This window comes from Vulpes vulpes, chromosome 3 (assembly GCF_048418805.1).
Source record: "Vulpes vulpes isolate BD-2025 chromosome 3, VulVul3, whole genome shotgun sequence".
In the NCBI taxonomy this organism is placed as follows: domain Eukaryota; kingdom Metazoa; phylum Chordata; class Mammalia; order Carnivora; family Canidae; genus Vulpes; species Vulpes vulpes.
The window spans coordinates 19625797-19647134 of NC_132782.1; the positions used below are offsets into that span (position 1 = coordinate 19625797).

Genomic DNA, 21338 nt, shown 5'->3' on the forward strand with positions numbered 1-21338 from the left:
CAGGGGCTGAGTGGAACAGAGAAGAGGACGACGTGGCACCTGAGGAAGGTCTGCAAGGATTTGGAAACGTGGCAGGAAATAAGAAACTGCATCAACATCTAGTTAAAAGCTCTTTTTAAAGTATTTCCCGTTGGTTCTTTTTTTTTTTTAAATTTTTTTCTTAAAATTATTATTTATTTATGATAGTCACAGAGAGAGAGAGAGGCAGAGACACAGGCAGAGGGAGAAGCAGGCTCCATGCACCGGGAGCCCGATGTGGGATTCGATCCCGGGTCTCCAAGATCGCGCCCTGGGCCAAAGGCACGCGCCGAACCGCTGCGCCACCCAGGGATCCCAAGTCCCGTTGGTTCTTTTAGGGAGGTCAAAGGTAAGAAGGGTGACTCAGCCGAGCAGACGGGGTGAGTGGCAGAGCTGAGGGGGACTCTGCAACTTCTCACCCCAGGTTTCCCTTCAGGACGTTTTAAGTAGCGTGGGACAAAGAGCCCTGGGTTTTAGTTCTGAGAGTACCTGACTCCCTCAAGGTTACACACTGACTGAGTCATATTTCCTACGATCTTCTGGGAACAGAGCTCTTAGGTTCTTGGCCAGAGTCCCCGTGATGCCATTTCCGCCGTGGCCAGGAAGTGTCCCTGAACGCTGGCGTCCTGAGCAGGCTGTGAGGCGCACCTGTCCCCGGGCCTCTGGATGGGCAGCAAGGTCTTAGCTGGTGGGGAGAGGCAGTGAGGGGAAAAGGGCTTGGTAGTGCGAGGCTTCCAGCTGGTTCCAGGGGATCCTGAAGATCTTCAAGCTCTCAGATGGGGCACCCTGGCCTCCACCACCCTTGTGTCCCTTTATTGTTTCCTGCAGCCACTCTAGCTTCCAGCTGCAGGTTGTCCGGGGGAGGCTGCAACAGCAGAGCTCGGACAGCCTCTGCCGGAGAGAGCTGTAATGTGAGCTCCCGAGTTTTTGTTGGCAAGAAATGCTAAAAATGCCAGAGAAACCTGAGACCTATAGGACAGGGCCCATGTTTCCTAGGGGCTGAGTGATAAAAAGGTTCAAGAGGGCCTGCGTCAGGAAGGGCCAGCGCTAGGGTGCCAGTGTGGCTCAGGGGCTAAGCATCTGCCTTCAGCTCAGGTCATGATCCTGGGGTCCTGGGATCGAGTCCCGCATTGGGCTCCCTGCTCCCTGGAGACTCTGCCTCTGCCCCTTGCTTGTGATCTCTCTCTCTCTCAAGTAAATAAAATCTTAAAAAAGTAAAGGAAAGTAAAGGCCAGCTAACCCTGACCATCATTTGGGAGGGGTTCCTGCCCTCCTGCCTCCCTCCTCTGGGTAATCTTCTGTTCCTGTTCCACAGGGGAAGCCAGACAGTGGGCTGAGTGGAGAGAGCGAGGGCTGTGACATCAGACAGATGTGGGTCCGAATGACAGGGCCACCTACTCCTAGTGATCGGACCTCGGACAATTCACTTATACCCTATAACACGTCCTTCCTAAAATGATACCCTGGCAGGTGCCTGGCTAACTCACTCAGAAAGTGTGCAACTTTTTTTTTCTAAAGACTTATTTATTCACAAGAGACACACAGAGAGAGGGGCAGAGACAGAGGCAGAGGGAGAAGCAGGCTCCATGTAGGGAGTACAATGCGGGACTCGATCCCAGGTCTTCAGGATCACGCCCTGAGCTGAAGGCAGATGCCCAACTGCTGAGCCACCCAGGCATCCCAGAGCGTGCAACTCTTGATCTCAGGGTCATGACTTTGAGCCCCACATTGGGTATAAAACTAAACTAAAATGATATCGTGGCTGTAAAGTGCCTGACATGATTCCTGGTACCTAGTATGTGCTCTATGACTCCAAACTTCTCTTGTCTCCTTTATCTGCCTACAAAGATGAGAGAAAGGCTGTATCTGTGGGTCCAAAGAATGAAGCAGACTCTACTACTAGAAGCCACACGGACAAGGATGCAATGTTCCCTAAACAATTAGATCAATAGCAAACACGTACAATAAACATTGATACTGTATGTATCCTAAGAGTTGAATTTATAAGAGGGCATTTACCTTGATTTAGGAAAGTTTCTATCTCATGATGTGCTTTGAAGAGCTCTTTGAGGTAGAATAGGGGGTTTGCTGATGTCAAAAGGGAGGGCTGTTTTAGATAGAAACCCCAGAACACGGACAGATGGTCTAGAGGGTAAACCAAGGTGGGTGTGGGGAAACAAGGCGAAATAACTTGGGAGGGCGGTGGGGAAAGAGGCCTTGAAACCCAATACGGAAGGCTTAGATTTTTCTACGAAGATAAGGCAGTTGTGTAGAGTTCAGGCCCTGGATTTGAATTATGGGCTTTGTCCTCTGCTAATGGGGTGCCCCTGGCTTAGGCACAGAAGCCAAGCTTCAGTTGTACTCAAGAGCGACATAGGAACAGGAACATTGTTCACTTGAGCTCTCAGTGTTGTCCTGGGGATCAGGGCCATTGTCGACCGGGCACCCTTCGTGATACAAGTGTGTCAGGTGCTGTCCACGTTTGTGGTGATCAGACGTATCTCTCTGGGGAGGAAACATCTGTACCATGAAACAAGAACGCACATGTTCCCTCAGACCATTTTCATGATCAGCACTGAATCCCTCCCAACACGAGAGGAGTTAAATTCCTGTGGACGAGATCTAGAGTCGTTCAGGCTCCTAACATGGAAATTTGTACAAATCAGTGTGATTCTCCCGGCTGTTCTCGACCTGAGAGCTAGGCTGACCCACAAGAAACGAGGGCTCCAGGGAACTAACCACAGAAATTCTCAACAAGAGCACTGAAGGGGAAACTAAAAATTAGAACAAAGCAAGTCTGTACTTCACAAAATTTCCAAGTCAAAAAGCAAATCAGTGTTACTAAGAAAGTGATGTTATTATTTAAAGATCAAGACAACATATGGTTTTTAAGAGAGAAAAGCAAATGTCAGAAATAGCCTATCTTTTCTAAAAAATGGCAATGCCAACACTTAAAATCTGTTAAAAATTCCCTTCTTTAAAAAAAAAAAAATGAAGTGTGAATTACAGGTATGAGCTTTACGCCATAAATAAAATTTGGCATTGGAGCCTCTGCTTTTTCTCATTTGCATCTCAACTAAAACTTAAAAAAATCCCTTCTTGATCTAAAACCGTGCTCCTTAAAGTACGATCTACGGACCAGCGCCAGTTTACCAAACTGTTTGTTAATGGTCTGTCATGGGATAAGTACAGAGATTGAAAGTTAAGGATTTAGAAGCTTTTATGGGAGCTGACAGTAACTTTTATGCTTAGCTGAACCTAATAACAAAACAGTTTGGTCCTGTTTTTCAATCTTCTTTTTTCTAGTTGCTCACTTTTATTTCGTAGATGCGTTGGCCGGATCTAAGGAGCCCTGGTATAAACCTTACTTTGGAAAATGAGGATTAGCACATGACAAAGAAGTTTCTGATGGAAGAAGTCCTAAATAGCATATGTTAGAGATGAGCTCAGAATTCTTATGAGCATATTAACTGAGGACAGAGGCGAGGGGGGAAACACCTAATACGCATTCAAGAAACTCGGCAAGGGACACAGGAGTAGCGATCAGCATGAGGAGGCAGCTGTCAGGTGATTTGGGTCGCTGCCCTCATACTTACTGGCGGACTCTATAAACTTGGGGTAGGCGTCATACGTGATGAGTGGAATTGGTAGATCCCTGAAGTACAGTTTCAGCGCGCCGGTGATAATGTTGATATCTTCATACATGTTCACGGAAATATCTGCTTTCTCGCCATCTTTGAAGGATGTTAAAAAAAGAAGAGTAAGTATCTGGACGCAGGGTACCTCTTTAATATATTTTTGTTATACAGTCTTTAGAGATTAACAATGCATCAGTTTCTAACATCAGATTCAGTGTGCGGATATATATAAATGATCAATTTTCTGTGAAAAGCAAAATCTGTTTTTTTTTTTTTTTTAATTTTCTATTCTGGTTACTTATTTTTCCCAGGTTTAATGGAGGGAGGCGGGGGATGGAGTATGAGAGGACGGAGGTCAACGGCAATATTTATAGATTCCAGGAGTATTTGAGAATTCCTAGGGGAGTAAATGTGGCATTGCTTTTTCTCTTTTTTATTTTTATTTTTCTTTCTTTTTAAAATAAACCTAGAGAATGTGAAAAATAACAAGAAAGGCACTCCTAACTTACAAGAGGCCACCTCTGACTCACCCCCAGGCTCCAATGTGAAGTGTGGATGTTGTCTGTGCCCTGGGGGTGGGCAGAGAGTGAGAAGCAGGAGTGAAATGGAACAAGACTTTAGAGTGTTGAAATAAAAAGAAAAGTTATAAAACAGGAGTATTTTAGAGGTGTGGGGCCTTCCTTTACTCCCCTGCATTTAGTAACTGGTTAAAGTACCTGAGATTTTGATCTACAAAAGACTTAATTAATGCCTCCTCTGAACTGATCTTATTATTGCTAGGTTTCTTTTATTCCGTTTGGCTTATGAACAATTTCTCTTGATTTTAAAAAGCAGCCTCTTCCCTATACAGATATTAGAGTGGCTAAAATCCAGAACCCTGACGACAAATGCTGGACAGGATGAGGAGCTAGAGGAACTGTAAATTATTGCTGGTGGAACACAAGATGGTACAGCCACGTTGGGGGATAGACAGTTTCTTACAAAGCTAAACAGACTCTTACCATATAATCCAGCAATCACACTCCTGGGTATTTACCCAGAAGAGCTGAAAACTACTTATGTCCACACAAAAATGTGCTCACAAAATATTTACAGCCATGTTCATTCATGATTGCTAAAAAAAAAAAATGGAAGCAATCAGATGTCCTTCAATAGGCGAATAAACTGATATATCTAGACAAAGGAATATTATTGAGCAAGAGCAAAAAAAGAGCTATCAAGCCATGAAAGGCATGGGAAAGTTTTAAGTGCATACTAGTGAGTAAAGGAAACTAGTCCAAAAAACAGTTACATACTCCTTGATTCCAGCTATATGACATTTTGGAAAAGGTAAAACTATGGAGGTCAATAGAAAGAACCGTGGTTGCCAGGGGTTCAGGGGGAGAAAGGAAAGGAAGAACAGGTAATGCAGAGGAGATTTTTATGGTGGTCAAAGTTCTTTGTGCCACTGTAACGGTGGATGTGTGACATGTGCATTTGCCAAACCCGCAGAACTGTCACAACATGAAAAGTGAACTTCAGTGTAAGCTGCTGACTTTAGTTATTCATCATGTATCAGTGTCTGTTCATCAGTTGTAACAAATGTACTCTATACTAATGCAAGATGATAATAACGGGAAACTGGGTTGGGGGGCATGAGAGGAGAGGTTATATGGGAAATCTCTGTACTTGTGGTGAAATTTTGTAAGCTAATACTACCATTAACCTAAAACTGTAAACCTAAAACTACTCTAATGAAGTCTGTTTTTCTTTAAAGAAGCCTCTTTTTTTTTTTTTTTTTAAGAAGCCTCTTTTAAATGCAAAATACCACAGCCTATCAGACGTTCACATTCAAGTGTGAATTAGATCACTGATGTCTTTCACACTAGGGTTGAAATCAGAGGCAGTGGCAATACACATTGGGATAGACTACTTTCTGAGAGGAAAAGGCAATGGAGAAGGCTTCAGTGGAGGACCTTAGGCAAATGTGTAGGTGTGGGGGCCCAAAGACCATGTGGGATGGGCGGGCACAAAAGCAAAGTAGAAGAATTATGAAGGCAGATATCACCTCTATCAAAATTTTTACTCAGGAAAGAAGAAAGAATACGGGTATATTCTCTCCTGAGACATGGTTCCTGTTTCCACCAACTAGAAGTTATTTTTTTATGAGAATCCAAATTTCAAATGTTCTATCTCATTATAGGGCACACATCCAATTTCTGTTTGGACAATAGAGTCCCCAATCTTCTAGTTCAGTTACATGATAGGTTAAACCGAATTTGGAGGTCAATCTGAGAACCCTTCTACCATTCAGCTAATTCTTTCTTTTCTTTCTTTCTTTCCTTCCTTTCCCTTTTTCTTTCTTCTTTCTTTCTTTCTTTCTTTCTTTCTTTCTTTCTTTCTTTCTTTTTCTTTCTTTCTTTCTTTCTCTTTCTTTCTCTTTCTTTCTCTCTCTCTCTCTCTCTCTCTCTCTCTCTCTCTTTCTTTTCTTTTCTTTCTTTTTCTTATTTATTTATTTTCATGAGAGAGAGAGGGAGAGGGGCAGAGGGAGATGCAGGCTCCATGCAGGAAGCCTGACATGGAACTCCATCCTGGGTCTCCAGGATCAGGCCCTGGGCTGAAAGTGGCACTAAACTGCTGAGCCACCTGGGCTGCCCTAATTCTTTTTATAGTAAGATATTCTATTCATTGTATCTTAGTCCACTCTCCTTTCACTTCTTACTCTCTAAGCCACAGCATTTTTCAGGGCCTTGACAAAGACAGCTTCAGGGCCTTTGCACAGACTCTTCTCTTGCCAGGGTCTTTACATACCTCCTTTCTTTGCTACTGAACCATTATATGGCCAACCTCTATTCTTCTCTGGAAAAGTCTCTTCTGATCTCCAGCATCCCCCTCAAAACCCCAAAGGAATAGGTTAATTTCCACAGTTATTAATATTTTCCTTTGTAACATTTATTAAAATCAATAATGCTTCTGTGGTGGGGGAACCTAAGTCATTACACTGGGTCTCTAACTCAGTCAAACATGGTGAAGGGATGCATGGATGACAGGCAGTTAGGGAGGCCAACTCCAACCTGGGAATCTGAGGTCTGTGATGACTTAGATTCCCCCAACCATCCTGCCTGATTTTCTCCATAATTTCTAGTAAATTTAATTGTTCTGCATATACTTTTATGAAAATGGCCCAGCTTTGTGTGCTCAGATACTGATTATATAGTTAAATTTTATTTTTCTTTCTCACCTCAAAATGTAATGGTTTAATATACTAATAAAAAAGTAAAATTATAAGTTAACTTTTTATTTGGTATAATAATAAATGACTTGGATAAATAATGCAAAGAATAACATAAGGAATTGTGCCTTCTTGGCAGACAGCACTCTCGCCCTAAGTCGATGAACACGCTGAAGAACATACCTCTGTCAAAAGCCATCTTGACATCTTCAATTAAGTCACTAAATCCTGATACTCGATACAGTCCTTCAGAATTAAGACCTGTAAAAATTAAGGGAACTAATTAGTTTCTTTGGAATTATGCCTTTTCTTCATACTTCTTCCCATACTTCAGGCTGGAGAAGTAATGTGTGAGAAAGAATGATTAAATGTACTTGTTTAGAAACTTCTTCACATTTTCTCCTAAAATAAAACCACTGCACTCAGTTTTTAAACTCTGACCTACTGTTAATTAAGTATTTGTAATTTGGCTCATCACTTTGTCTAATTAGATCAAATATATTGAGTCTTAAGGGAAATAATTCATCAATCGCCCCAATTATATCATAAATTCTTTTATATAACAAAAGACTAAGATACACATTAATAGGCCCATATCAGTGTTTCCCAAATGGGAAAGAATAATTAGGATGTAGCTCTGTTTTTTGGCTAGGATAGTTTTAATAGAGCATTTATACCTTTGCTTCTTGGACATAGCATTTTTTCTTTTTCTTTCTTTCTTTACTTTTTTTTTTTTTTTTTTACATTTTTTCTGTGTGTCAACCTTTATAGACTAGAAGCATTGTCATTCATAAAAATATTTAAGCATATTTCCTATAACTAGTAAAATGTACCTTTAAAATCAAGCTGGTTCATTATTTGCTAAATTAACTCCTTTCAGACTTTCAGATCATTTGGCATCTGAAATCACTCCCCCCTAAACTTAGAGTAGACAACTGGGTTATGCCATGAGGCACCCAGAAGGGTGTTAGGACTTGTATTCACGGTGCATTACAACTGTTGAACCACACTGGAAAGGCCTCACCTCTAGATTCAATTTCCCTGATGCACATGTCCACCACCATTGGTCGCTTAGTGATATGGGCTTTCACGAGTGTTGTAAGGTCACAACTGTATACCTTCTTGACATGTTTCAAGTCTGGCTTACAGTCATTTGGGACCATCTTGGAACACTGCTTATGAACATTCAAACCACAATCTAAAAAAGATATAGAAAGGAAAAATTCATCAATGTTTTCAGAATTTTGAGCATGCTGGAGTGTTTATTTTAGCAAAAGACACTCCATCCAGCTTGAATTAGGCTTAAAAGGGGATGAGCTTCCAGCAGTTTCTGCAATGTGGAAAAACATTCCTCCCATCTTTTCTCTTGGAAAAATCTTGGTTTTAAGTCAGAAGATGAGCACTCTAGCTCATCCTTCATCATTTACTTGTTACATGATCTCAGGAGAGATCCAACCTGAATAAAACAAACTTAATGTGTTAAAGATCTATAAAATGTAATATTATGCCAATAAGGCAACTTAAAATTATCCATTTCCACAAAGTTACATAAAAATTGTATTTGATGTGGGACATATAATTGCATTTTAATATATTTGCTTTGAAGAGGAATCAGACCTCCAAAAGTAAGAGCATCCTAGGACCCTCTTAAAATCATGCTGCTCATAAGTATCTATTCATAATCCTTGATATAATGTAATAAATTTAGTGGCTAAAAATAGCCATAGTTATTATTTGTTACTATTAGCACCAGCTTACTGATGCTGAGCACTAGTTCAAGTGCTTTACATTATTTCCATTAGGCTCACAAAACTCTATGAAGTAGGTACTATTTTCCTTCTCATTTTATAAATCCAATGAAACCAAGCATGTGTTAGGTAATATACCCAAGGTCATGCATGTAGTAGTATGTAGTGGAGCTGAAATTCAAGCCTACGAATGAATGATTCTAGGGTCCATGGTTTTCATACCTATACCTTCTTGCCTCTACTGAAGCTTGTCCTTTGCTTTGTAATTTTACTGAGTTATAACTTCTAAGATGCCAGAACTCAAACATCTTCTAGTTAATATTTTGAGATACTTGATTTCCAACAAGAAGACAACAATGGAATTTTATTTTTTCTAATACTTTATTTATTTGCCAGAGAGAGCTTAAGCCAGGGGAGAAACAGGATCCCCACTGAGCAGAGAGCCTGATGTGGGGCTCGATCCCAGGACCCTGGGATCATGATCTGAGCCGAAGGCAGACGTGCAACCAACTGAGCCACCCAGGCACTTCCAGCAACAAAATTTTAGAAGAAACAGAGAGGAATTCAACTATTTAGCTCAATTAGAGTGAAGAGTGATAAACCATCACTGAGTAATTTAACTAAAATAAATATAATCTTTATGCTTTTAAAAATATTTGATGCTTTTCATAAGAACTTGATGCTGACCCCTTGTAAATCTGATTCAATTCTATCCAGGTCTTAATGAAGCCAATTTGAAAATCCTACAAGGCCATGACCACTGCCTGTGGTCACTGGGCAGACTTTAGTTTTGCTTGCTCTTCCAGCAAATGCTGGTGATTATCATTGTAATAGTGCAATCTAGTTATAGATGGAAGTAATAATACAGAGATAAGGAACATTTGCCAAAATTTATAAATGGAATCATCCTTTCATTAAATATGTAGACACTGCCAACTTGCAATGAGTACATAAGGCCTGTGGTGACTCAAAGGGAGGAATTCCTGAGTGCCAAGCACCTCCCATGTGCAAAGACAAGCTAGGTGTAGAGGGACACTCAGTCTCTGCACATGTGCGTGTAAGAGAACAGCACTCGCTTGGCAGGGCCGGTACCAACAAATACCTAAATGTTTTCATCAGGAAAGAATAATAGCTGCTTCTTTGAATACGGAGATGGGCTTCCTGAGCATGGAGCTTGATCTATATTATCTGAGGAAATGACCCAACAACATTCTGTAATAGTTAGACAATGTCCAAATGACTAACCTAACCCAAAACCCCAATTCCTCTTTGTATCTCTATTAGATACAGTAAGATTTTGGATTCCATCATAAGGCAAATCAATGGCAAAATGTCCAGTTAGAAGACTTTGTTTCCCCTGAACATTTTAATGTTTTGTATAACTTTTATAAGTTAGATTTTACCCTATGATCCATTAGCTGTGCAATTTCGAGTTACCTTTCCTGTGTTTCAGTTATGTAAAATAGGAATAATATTTATTATTAGCTCTATTGTCTATCCATTATTAGGTTCATGTGAGGCTTCAATATTAATATATGCAATTTCTTACGTGTAGTAGAAGTGTTTACCTGGACTATGTTATTGTCATTATCAAGAAGTTGAGAGGCCTGTTCTACGTAGCATCCCAGGGTTTGTTACATGGTATTGTCCTACTCAGCTATGGTCAGAAGCTAAGTGGAATTCTGGGCCGGTTCTGTTTGTCACATGTGAATGCAGGACCTGGATGACTGGGGTTACAGCTGCTTCCTCATATTTACTGTTCTAATACATCTCATTTACCTAAAAGTGTCTCCAAATCAGTACTTGATTCTTCTGCTTTTACCAAATCTGGGGAGTTTTCACAGTCACTAATTTTTCAAATATTTTTTCAGCCCGCATCCTCTTCTGGGACTCCAACAACGTAAATGTTAAATCCTTTGCTATTCTGTGCTACGGGTCTCTGAGGCTCAGTTCACTTTTCAAACTGTTTTCTTTCTCTTGTTTGAGTTGGAGGATTTCTACTGATCTATCTTTAGGTTCACCACTTCCTTCCTCTGTCACCTCCATTCTGCTACTGAGCCCATCAATCTGGTGAGCTTATTAATAAAATTTTCAGTTCTAAAATTTCCATTTAGTTATCTCTTATCTTTATTTTCTATTTCCTATTTTTCATTGTTTCAAGAGTTTCTAATTGCTTGCTGGAGCATTATTATGGTAGCCGCTTTCTGTGTCTGATAATTGTGTCATTTCAGTATCGACATCTGTTGCTTGTCTTTTCTCACGTGAGTGGAAATTTTCCTGGTTCTTAGTATGAAGTCTAGTTTTGAACTGAATCCTGGATATTATGAGTGTTATAAGAAGCCTCTGGTTCCTATTGAAAATTACCATTTTAGCAGAGAGTTAAACCTGTTGGGATTTAGAATGCATGTCCTGGCTCAATTTGTAGGCCATGGTTCAAGTATCAACTTATTTACAAAGCCTTTGTAATGCTACTGCAGTGCTAATTTGCCCACCCTACTTGTATGTTACCTAAATGGCAGAATGGTACCCCACATTCGGGAGGGGGGGCACCTCTTAGTTATTGCAGGGGGGAGTCGGAAACCAGGGTGGCATTGCCCTGAGACCTGGTTGAGAAGGAATGCCGTGCCACATGGAACTCTAGGGTACACATGGAAGACAAGTTCTGACCGTGGTCTCAGCTGCCTCATGACTGCAGGTCAGGATGAAGACAGGGCTGCTCCTACTACATGGTGGGGATGAAAGTCTAGGTGCCACCACAGGCTCAGCCAGGAGGGGTATTGCTTTCTTCCTACAAGGCAGTGATGAATGACAGGCCTCCACTCATTCCCAGGGGAGAGGCACACCCTTGGGATTGCAGGGCGGGGTGATAGAGGGTTCTGCCCACAGACCACGGCAGCAGCAGCACTGCTGCTTGTTCATGATGTTCACCTGCGGGATGGCAAGAAGGGTGAGAAGGTCTGGCTGGCTGTGCTACCTTTTTCCAGGGCTTTGGCTGGGAAGAACAGGCCGTGGGTTATTTTTTGTCTGTGCCTGTTGGCATTCATGGGTTGTGGGCTTCTCCACTGCCCAGGCTGGGATTCATGGGAGGGGGGAAAAAACCAACCCCAAACCACCAGGCGACTTGCTGCTGGCTTCCTTGGTTTGGCCTGCCTGCCTTTCTCCACTTTCAGAGTTTTCTGACAGTTGAATTAAATATTTTGTATGGAGTTTTTTTTATTATTATTGTGAGGAACAAAATGAAATCTATTTATTCATCTCGTCCAGAACCAGAAGAACCCTTACATAGTATTTTAAGTGTATAAAAGTCAGCAAAGCTTTATAATTTAATATTAATGTTGATGTGCCTCATACTTTGTGTATAGAGAAGTGATAGCTCCAGTTGGAAAGGGCTGTTGGTAACCACCTAGCCCAGGGTCTTTACCTTACAAATGCAATAAAGCTCCAAGAGGCTAAATGACTTGTTCAGATTACTCAGCCAGAAAGTGGTAGGACTGAGATGTAGCCTTGGCCCCCTGATTTCCAGCCTGTGCTCTTCCCCTGAGTGAGGCATGCTACCAGCAGTACATCTCACACTCTGAGTTATGGTTTTTAGCCCTGAAGATGAATTTGCTAGTTTCAACCTCTTATTCAGTAATTTTTATTGTACCCAAGTTGTATATACTTGAGCTTAAAAGACATTATTATATTTTACTGTTGTATATATATGATTTGGCAAGGAATTTTTTTTATATCAGTGTACTTTGATTTTTTTTAAGTTTTTAATTACAGTTAACTTACAGTATAATACGAGTTTCAGGTGTACAATATAGTGATTCAGCACTTCCATACAACACTCCCGTCCCCCTCACTCCCCATCACCTACTTTACCCATCCCCTCTGCCACCTCCCCTCTGGTAAGCATCACTATGTTCTTTATAGTTAAGAGTCTGTTTCTTGGTTTGCCTCTCCTTTCCCTTTGCTCATTTCTTTCTTTTTTTTTTTCATTTATTTCTTAAATTCCACATATGAGTGAAATCATTGGCAAGACTTTTAAAAAGTAGTGATATCCTTTAAAAAGCAGTGATAAAACCTACCCATTATAGTCTTGTTTTTGTCATATCTTTCCTTATGTATAAACTCCCAATGGAAACTCACCAGCAAGCGAAACTGTAAAATTTTGACACAACATCAAAACATGTGAATGGCACGAATGGCCTGATATTAATACCAACTTTTTTCCTTTGAATAACTGGAGTTATCTACCACCTTAAACATCAGCAGGTTCCTATGATTATTTGTGACTCTGTGAAAAGTGGGTAAAGTGATGACTGAGCTCAGATTTACGAATTAAGGAAGAGGGAAACGTTTCTAAGTTGATATTCTTTCTTTCATTTGAGTAAGATTAAACTGTGGAACAACCAACATATTCTGTTCAATTTTAGAAATAAATTTCAAAGGCCAAATTTTTGGCAGGATTGGATATGAAGTCCTTCAGATGCCCAAAGGATAGGGCAAAGTCATGAAAATAAAGCATCTTTATACCCTTATGTTCACGGTGCAATATACCAGCTCTGAGCTTGCTCTGAAAATCGCTCCTGCAGGGACTAGCAGTACATCAATATTTCAGTTTGCCATTAAGACTTTATTTGGTTTTCATACTTATTTATTAAAGCCATATAACTCCTATATCGTTCCATTTCTCCCAAGGAAGCTCAACAGTATAAACAACAAAAGTCCATAAAAGGTCATTTCATTTGTTGCATTTCTTGGTTTAGTAGGTTATTTTTATGCTATAATTAAACCACATTTTCCCCTCCTAATCCTTCAAGTTAATAAGCATGGACTAAACCATATGAAAGGAAAAATGAAAAAACCCAAATAGCATTTTATTCTGTCCTTTATTAATGTTTCTATTACTTAGACTACTAACTTAGGCAACTCGTAGATTTTAGATTTCCTGGGGCTCGATTTCTCTACAAAACATATATTTTATGTCTACAAAGCACAAACATCTATCTTTTGAAAAAAAAATAGCTGATATTATTTACATTAAATTGATAGAATTAAGGGTAATGTTAATAGTGTGTTTTGAAAGGAAAGATAATTATTCATTCTTCGAATGTTCATTTTATTTGTTTTTAAAGATTTTATTTATTTGAGAGAGAAAAAAGGTGTGACAGAGAGGGCATAAGCAGGTGGAGCAGCAGGCAGGAGAGGGAGAAGCAGGCTCCCTGCTGAGCAGGAGCTGGGCTTGATCATGGAACTCCAGAATCATGACCCGAGCTGAAGGCAGACACTTAAACGACTGAGCCACCAAGGTGTGCCTCTTTACTTAATTTTTAAAAAGATTTTTTTTTTAAGTACTCTATCCAACATGGGCTTGAACTCACAACCCAGAGATCGAGCTGTATGCTCTTACTGACCAAGCCACCCAGGTGCTCCATGAGTGTTTTGTATTTTAAGTAATTGCAAATGAAACTTTTATTTCAAAACCTATCTCTTAGATGTCCCCTCCTCTGAATCCCTATCCAGGGAAAGTGGGAATAGCCCAATTCAAATATGTATCAGAAGTCATTAGTTTCATAAGCAAAATTAAAAAGAAGAATTTGTTCTTTTGGATATTTGTGAAAATATTGCTGCATGAAACTTCTAAGCAAGTCTTATCAATTTCTCACTGGTTTAAAAGGACAAACCTAGGGGCATCTGGGTGGCTCAGCTGGTTAAGCGTCCAATTCTTGGTTTCGGCTCAGGTCATGATCTCAGGGTAGTAAGACTGAGCCCTGTGTGGGGCTCTGTGCTCAGCACCGAATCTGCTCAAGATTCTTTCTCCCTCTCCTTCCCCCTCTGCATCCACCCCCATGTGTGCTCTCTCTCTCTCTCAAATAAATGAGTAAATATGATCTTAAAAAAGATAAAAGATAAACATAACTTTTTAGGTACAATCAATCAAAGCAGTAATTAAAATACTTCCACTCCTTTCCTTCAACCTAAGTGCTTGTATATTTTAAGCAATGAATGCACTCTTATTACTAGGAAGGAACTGCTCCCATTCCCTGTTGCAAGGGTGGGGGGGGGGTAGGGGGGAAGGTGACAGCGATGCTAATGAGACACTTGGAGAAAAAGAGTCACTTGAATAGATAACCAACACTAAGCTGATGTGTGATTTACAATTGTTATCTGGCTTAGTTCTCTGACTACTCTGGCAAGGCTAAGGTGAAGACAATTCGGGAATGCTGGTGGAATAATGGTCTTTTGGGGGGGGGGGGGCGGTGGTGTTTGGCAGTCTCAATGATTATGTAACAACAGATTATATTAACCCATAAACTTACATTTCTGAGAGAAAGGGGAAATGGCTTGGGGAAACATTCTGTCTGAACGATGATCCTTTGAATTTTACTGTCAAACCCACCTATTGTGCTCATAAATATTTTAGTAGGAGCACCACTCCCAACCTGTAGTTCCATATTCCCCTGCGACATCCTTTTAGTCTTTAAAGAAGGCTCAGGAGGGGACGTGGGTAGAGGAAGTAGAGGAAGAGGACATTCAAGCCGCTGGGGGAATCCGGCTGGCAGGGGTGGCGGGCCGGGTGGTGGGCCTGGAGCTCACGGTTCGGAAGGGACAGCTTGCCTGCTAGGAGCTGGGGCCAGCCCGATCCCTACGGTGACTGCCAGCCTGCTGACTGGAACACCACTCAATATTTCACATGATGTTTAGAAAAAATAAAACGAGGGGGTGGGGGTGGGATACAAAACTGATGCTTCTGGCGAATGCTCCCTGAAAAATTGGACTAGCTCGCTTCTGCCTTGGTGGATTTTGAAAAAAGAAACCAGAACAAAGCAAGCTGTCTTGGGCTCAAAAGCAGATAAGTACATTCCTTTTCTATAGGCAGTTAGCCTGCCCTTCTCATTTGGAAATAGTATCTTGAGTGTTTAGTGGCTAGTGTACATTCCTGTTGCTGCTGTAACAAATGACCACAAACTCAGCGGCTCACAACAGGACTTTGTCCTAGTTCTGGTACTTGGAAGTCCAGTTTGCAGGCCTGTGCCCCTTGTGGAGGCTCCAGGGTAGAATGTGTTTGCTCCTTCCCTTTCCACTTCTACAGGCCGCCCACATTCCTTGGCCTGGGCCCTCTTCCTCCATCTGCAAGGCTAGCAGCATAGCATCTTCTCCCTCTTTCCACTCTGCTTCTGTCCTTTGTTCTGGGACTGCCTCCTCTTGTAAGGACCCCCATGACTGTGGTTATACTGGGCCCATCCCAACAATCTGGGGCAATCTCCTCACCTCAAACCCTGACCTTTAATCCCATGCTCCTTTTTACCATCAAAGGGAACATAGTCACTGGTTCCAGGGATTAGGAAGTAGACTTTAGGGAGTCATTGTTCAAGCCAACATAGTTAGTTCTCTTTATACTCTTTGCATTCTGTTTTAAAGTGGATGGCTCAAAGGTCAAGATGAGCCACTTCAGATCTAAGAATTATTTGTCATAGAAAACAGAACTAATTCAAATGCCAACCACTGCATTAAAAAAAAAAAAAAGACTTGTTCAAATACAAATTAATATGGTTCAAATCACATAGACTATAATGCTTTTATAGACAAGGCATAAAAATAAAAAATCTCCTTAAGGCTTTTCTTTCAATTCCTGCACAATTATGCAACAAGCTATGGAGGCTACTAATGTGGGCAGCTGTGTGTTGGGGTGGGGGGGTGAATCACTTTCTCTTTCCTTTTCGTTCATATTATCACATATTGTAAAGGTTCCAAAACATTTCTTTCAAACATGATTTGGGATTGTAGCATATTGTCAAAGATTATCCATCCACGTACCAGTTCTCTGCTAACATAGCAAACTCAGAATTCTTATGGAGATGGGCTTCATATTTCAAAACATAAGTGATACACATCATTACTTCAGTAAAAGAAAAGCTTTAAAGTTAGTGACAGTCACAAAATGTTTAAGAAACTGTTGCAAAGTTCTGGCTGGTCTGGCTGTGTCATAAAGGCAAAATATGCTTATTAAGACCCACATTCAAAAAAAAAAAAAAAAAGACCCACATTCCTTAAGCAGGTGATTTGTGCTCTGGAAAGAGTATTCCATTTACCTTTGAAAACCCACAGTGTGGATGGTCTTAATACTACTCTATCAACATTTTAGGTTCCAATGTGCTCTGCCCTTCAGTTCAAAGGCTTCCCCTCAGCCTTCCTAATCAGGATATCTCATCCTGACTCGGTATCCACTAGTCAGAAGGATGACACAAGGTTGTCCTCATTTATTCTCTGAGCAGAGACTTGCAAATGGGGTTGCCAACCCTCTAGGATGATGGAAGAATCACTGCATCTGAGCTGAGGCTCTCTTCGATGGAGACTTCTGCACAGTTTAAAGTCAACACATGAGGAATTCTTATCCACATGTGTGGCAGGGAGGTCCTTGAATAAATCTGGCTAATGATGTATGCCTAGAACCTTAACATGCCTTAGTGACACTAAGGAAATAATAACTGAAGAAGAAGGACTTGGAACATTAATATGCAATACATATTGTATCTTGCTAATAAAAAAAACAAATTAGAAGAAAAATAAGACCCTAAAAATTTCTGCACATAATGGGCAATAAAAATATTCCATTAAAAATCAGGCCATAAGGGAAGCCCCTGGGTGGCTCAGCCAGTTGAGGATCTGACTCTTGATTTCAACTCAGGTCATGATCTCAGGGTCGCTAGATCAAGTCCTGTGTCGGGCTCTGTGCTTGGCAAGTGTGGTGTCTGCTTGAGATTCTCTCTCCCTCTTCTTCTGTCCCTCCCCCGCCACCTTCTCACAAATAAATCTTTTTTATACATTTCATGAGAGACAGAGAGAGAGAGGCAGTGACACAGGCAGAGGGAGAAGCAGGCTCCATGCAGGGAGCTGTATATACGACTCGATCCCGGGACTCCAGCATCATGCCCTGGGCCAAAGGCAGACACTAAACTGCTGAGCCATCCAGGGATCCTCTCAAATAAATCTTAAAAAGAAAAAACAAAACACGCCGCAGGGGACCTCTGGGGAAGACAGCAGAATAGGAGGATCCTAGTACTCTTACAGTGATGAACTGAGTAATGTACAGAATTGCCGAATCACTATATTGTGCACCTGAAACTAAAACAATACGTGTATGCTAATTATACTGGAATTAAGATAAAAAAAATCATGTCACAAAGAAAATGTAGATTTTTTAGTGATAAGCTTGACAGTTACCATTTTGAAAAACTTTACTCTTAGTATATGTTTTTAAGTGTTAAGCTCATGCTAAAAGACATGTAAGAATATATTTTTTAGTTTTACAATTTAAATGGCAGGAAAGAAATGTCTATGACCAAACACTATAATTTAAATGTTTATTTTTAAGCCAATGTCAGAATTTAAAGAAGTTTGAATAAATGGCCAATTTTTGGTATAATCGTTCTATACAAATGAATTTCACAGGATGTGAACAACTTATTTTCATAAAGCATTTCAATAAATCCCAGAGTTTGTTAGTTCTTTATGTGTAAATCTTCAAAGTTTCTAAATTTATATCTAAAACTACTATGGTCATATTTTATAAAAAGGATTTGGCATAGTCAAGATTTCAAAATGTCACAAACAAAAGATTATTGACTAAGTGGTTTTTCAGAATTTGGTACCCATCTTTGAAGATAGTCATAGATTTTCTTTTTTTTTAAAGCTTCAATTTGATTTTGCAAAAATGTAGTAAGGACAATTCAGCTTAACAAGTTATCTTTAAAATTCAGTTTCCAAGGCAACAATCATAGGTCCCTGTACATTGCTTAAAAAAATCATTTTTATAAATTTAGTTACTGTAACATCAAAGGCAAGAGTTAAATATAACTGCCTTACTTTTATCTCCTTTTATCAGACTTTTTGAACAGGACAACTTCTGACTTTTTAATGGACTAATACTGGATCCCTAGCCTGCTGCCTACTAAGGTCAAGAAGGTTAAGGGGAGATAAACTGCCAATTTCCGAAGTGGCTGTTTGCAAATCTAGCCTACTGCATGTGTGTTAAGAGCAACCAGGATCCAGCCTATTGTATATGCATACCAGCAAATCGCCTTACAACTTATTCCTTCTACTTCTTTTACTGTAACTAGTAAAGCAGAAAGGGAAAAGCTCTTACCTGCACATTTCACTCCCTGAGCAATGAGACCCCACATGAAGTTAGCACAGTATTCACACCAGTGTGGCCCTCGGAATGTATGGACCTGAAAAAAGAGGAGTGAGTGACAGAGTGGCCAGAGGGGAGAACACGTGGCCGATGAGCCTGTTTTCCGTCAAAGCACTATAATGCAAACCACAGTTAGTACCGAAGGGCGAGGTATGGTTACATTTAGAAAAATTCTGGTTGAGTGGAACCGACAAGCAGTTAAAGTTTCTTTCAGAGCTTGGTTTCCTCTTTGTTTTAGAAATGATGATAAATCAAACCAATATTCTGTGATTTACTTGGCAAAACAATTTCTACAGTAGCTTTCCAACGGGCCCCCTCCAGCCGTAGGCCTCATCTATGTGTTACACAAATACTGGCATTTTCCAAGTGCTATGGCATGGAGGAGAAGGAGTGAAGTAGAGTGTGTATCTGGGTCCCAGAAGCATTTGGTCAGATGACCTATCTTCCATCATCTGTGACTACAGTTAGGGCCACAGATGGTTAAGGTGATACTCAGTGACTGGTCACAACTGAATCATCAAAAAGGGCCAATTTCTATTCAAAACCATTTGATACTTACTGTGTTAGTTAAGGGAATGAACATATTTTTAGAAACTGCAGAAGCTACAGTTAATCAGAAACCCTATCTGAGTGTAGTAATTATGCACAAACCATTCCAGCCTCAAAAACATTGATTCCTTTATCCCTAAGAAAGGAATCCCCAAAGGATTCAAATGCTAAGATACTTCTAGACTTCCATGTTTACGAAAGAGAAGCCATTCCAGCTTAACTCAGATGAAAAAGTATTGGTAGAAAAGAGAAACAAAGAATCTAAACCCCAAGTATTAAAGAATAAAAGAAAAAAAAATTGGAACTTTATCAGTAACACTTAAGATTTTGGAGGGAAAAAAAGTTCCTGAGTAAATATTGGCTGAAAATGCACCCAAGAAATAAAAGAAAAAGGGAGAAGGGAGTAAGGAAGTCACTGATATGTGTATCAAAGTGCATGTACTTGAAATAATTTATGCATGACTTCCTCAAAAAAATAAAAAGAGTGAAAAATCACAAAGTGTGAAAATTTGGCTCCAACATAAATATCTGCTAAAACAGATATGGCAAATAATAGAATTCACTGCTACGATTGTCATTTTTGCTACTGTTCTTTTTATGTGTCAAACAGGTAAATGATTTTTAAGATAATATAACTTATTTTTTCCAACTTAAGATGCAATTGGACACAAGACTTCGTATGAATGTAAGATGCATATATGCCATTTAGAAAAACCAAGCCAAGTAAATTATGACAAGCCACTGATTGTAAGATAAATCCCAATTCCAGACATGTTAAAATGGGGGGGGGGGGATCCCTGGGTGGCGCAGCGGTTTGGCGCCTGCCTTTGGCCCAGGGCGCGATCCTGGAGACCCGGGATCGAATCCCACGTCAGGCTCCCGGTGCATGGAGCCTGCTTCTCCCTCTGCCTGTGTCTCTGCCTCTCTCTCTCTCTCTCTCTCTCTCTCTATCATAAAAAAAAAAAAAAAAAAAAAAAAAAAAAATTAACTTTAAAAAAAAATGGGGGGGGGGCAGGGAAGCACATATTAGAATCAATGAGAAAAGGTGTATCATGATTCAGAATACTTATGCTAGCCAAATAGCCAAATATGGCTCTCATGAATAACCTGGTGTTGGTTCCTCCCAAGTAGGTATGCGCTTGTGACTCTGGTCACTTCCAAGTGAGCTTGAGTACAAAATGTGTTGATTTTTGAAAAGCGGGCCATGATCTCTTTTATGGAAAAGCATCAGGAATGCAGACGCAGTTGCTTCCTGATTGGTAATGATGCTCAGTGCCTGTAAACTCAGAGCATTTCCTTGAGTTTCTGAGGCAGAGCCCGAGACCAACATTCAGATAGTCTGTGATGTCTTTGTGTCTGTCTGTATTTCTCTGAGTGAAATAAAACTGGATCAAGTAGCAGTCTTACTTTGCTTTGAGGGGAATGAGTGAAAAAGCACTGACTTGTATAGAAACAGTTGCATAATCATGAAATAGCTATAGAATCATGACGTTAGTTTTAGGGAAAGTCTTTGGGATACATACTGGCTTAGATGTTGCTAGATCTTGGATATTCCAGTATCACTTGATGAGGTTACCAGAAATGGGCTGGAAATATAGAGGAGGAAAGTCCCAGTCTTGTACCTGCCAGTTATCTCATGATAAAGGGTCTTAAAGTTACATTTGGGAGAGTGAAGACAAGAGTAGATGATGTGAAAGAACTTAAAACCGGGCTCATGGCAAAGAGCTCTGAGTATTGAGAAGTTATGACAGAACCGATTCCCTTCCTCGCCTTCAAAACGGCAGCAGTGAACGTGGCATCTGGAAAGTCTTGGGACACTTCTTCATGTGGCATGTATTGATGGAAAAGTTTGGTGCGACAGGCTGGCTCTCCGACTAAAGGATCACATGTGTATTTCAGAGAGCAATCATTAAGAAATTGTTACTCATATGTTTCCTTCTTGGATGGCGTTTTATAAAGGCATCCTGAGCCATGTGGGGCTGCTGGTGTCG

The 21338-nt window shown here is 40.5% G+C and overlaps 1 protein-coding gene across 9 annotated transcripts in view; it reads right to left on the minus strand.

The window, feature by feature from the left end:
• Positions 1–21338, minus strand: part of CHN1 (chimerin 1) — a 195460-nt gene that overhangs the window by 5593 nt on the left and 168529 nt on the right. For 7 of the 9 annotated variants that reach the window (XM_072751978.1, XM_072751977.1, XM_072751979.1 and 4 more), the window contains 4 exons: positions 18751–18835; positions 7892–8065; positions 7051–7128; positions 3615–3752 (listed from right to left, as the gene is read on the minus strand). In XM_072751978.1, the coding sequence (XP_072608079.1) occupies positions 3615–3752; positions 7051–7128; positions 7892–8065; positions 18751–18835 (475 nt within the window). The remainder of the gene's footprint in view (positions 1–3614; positions 3753–7050; positions 7129–7891; positions 8066–18750; positions 18836–21338) is intronic. The other 2 variants (XM_025994000.2, XM_025994004.2) reach the window with 1 other exon arrangement.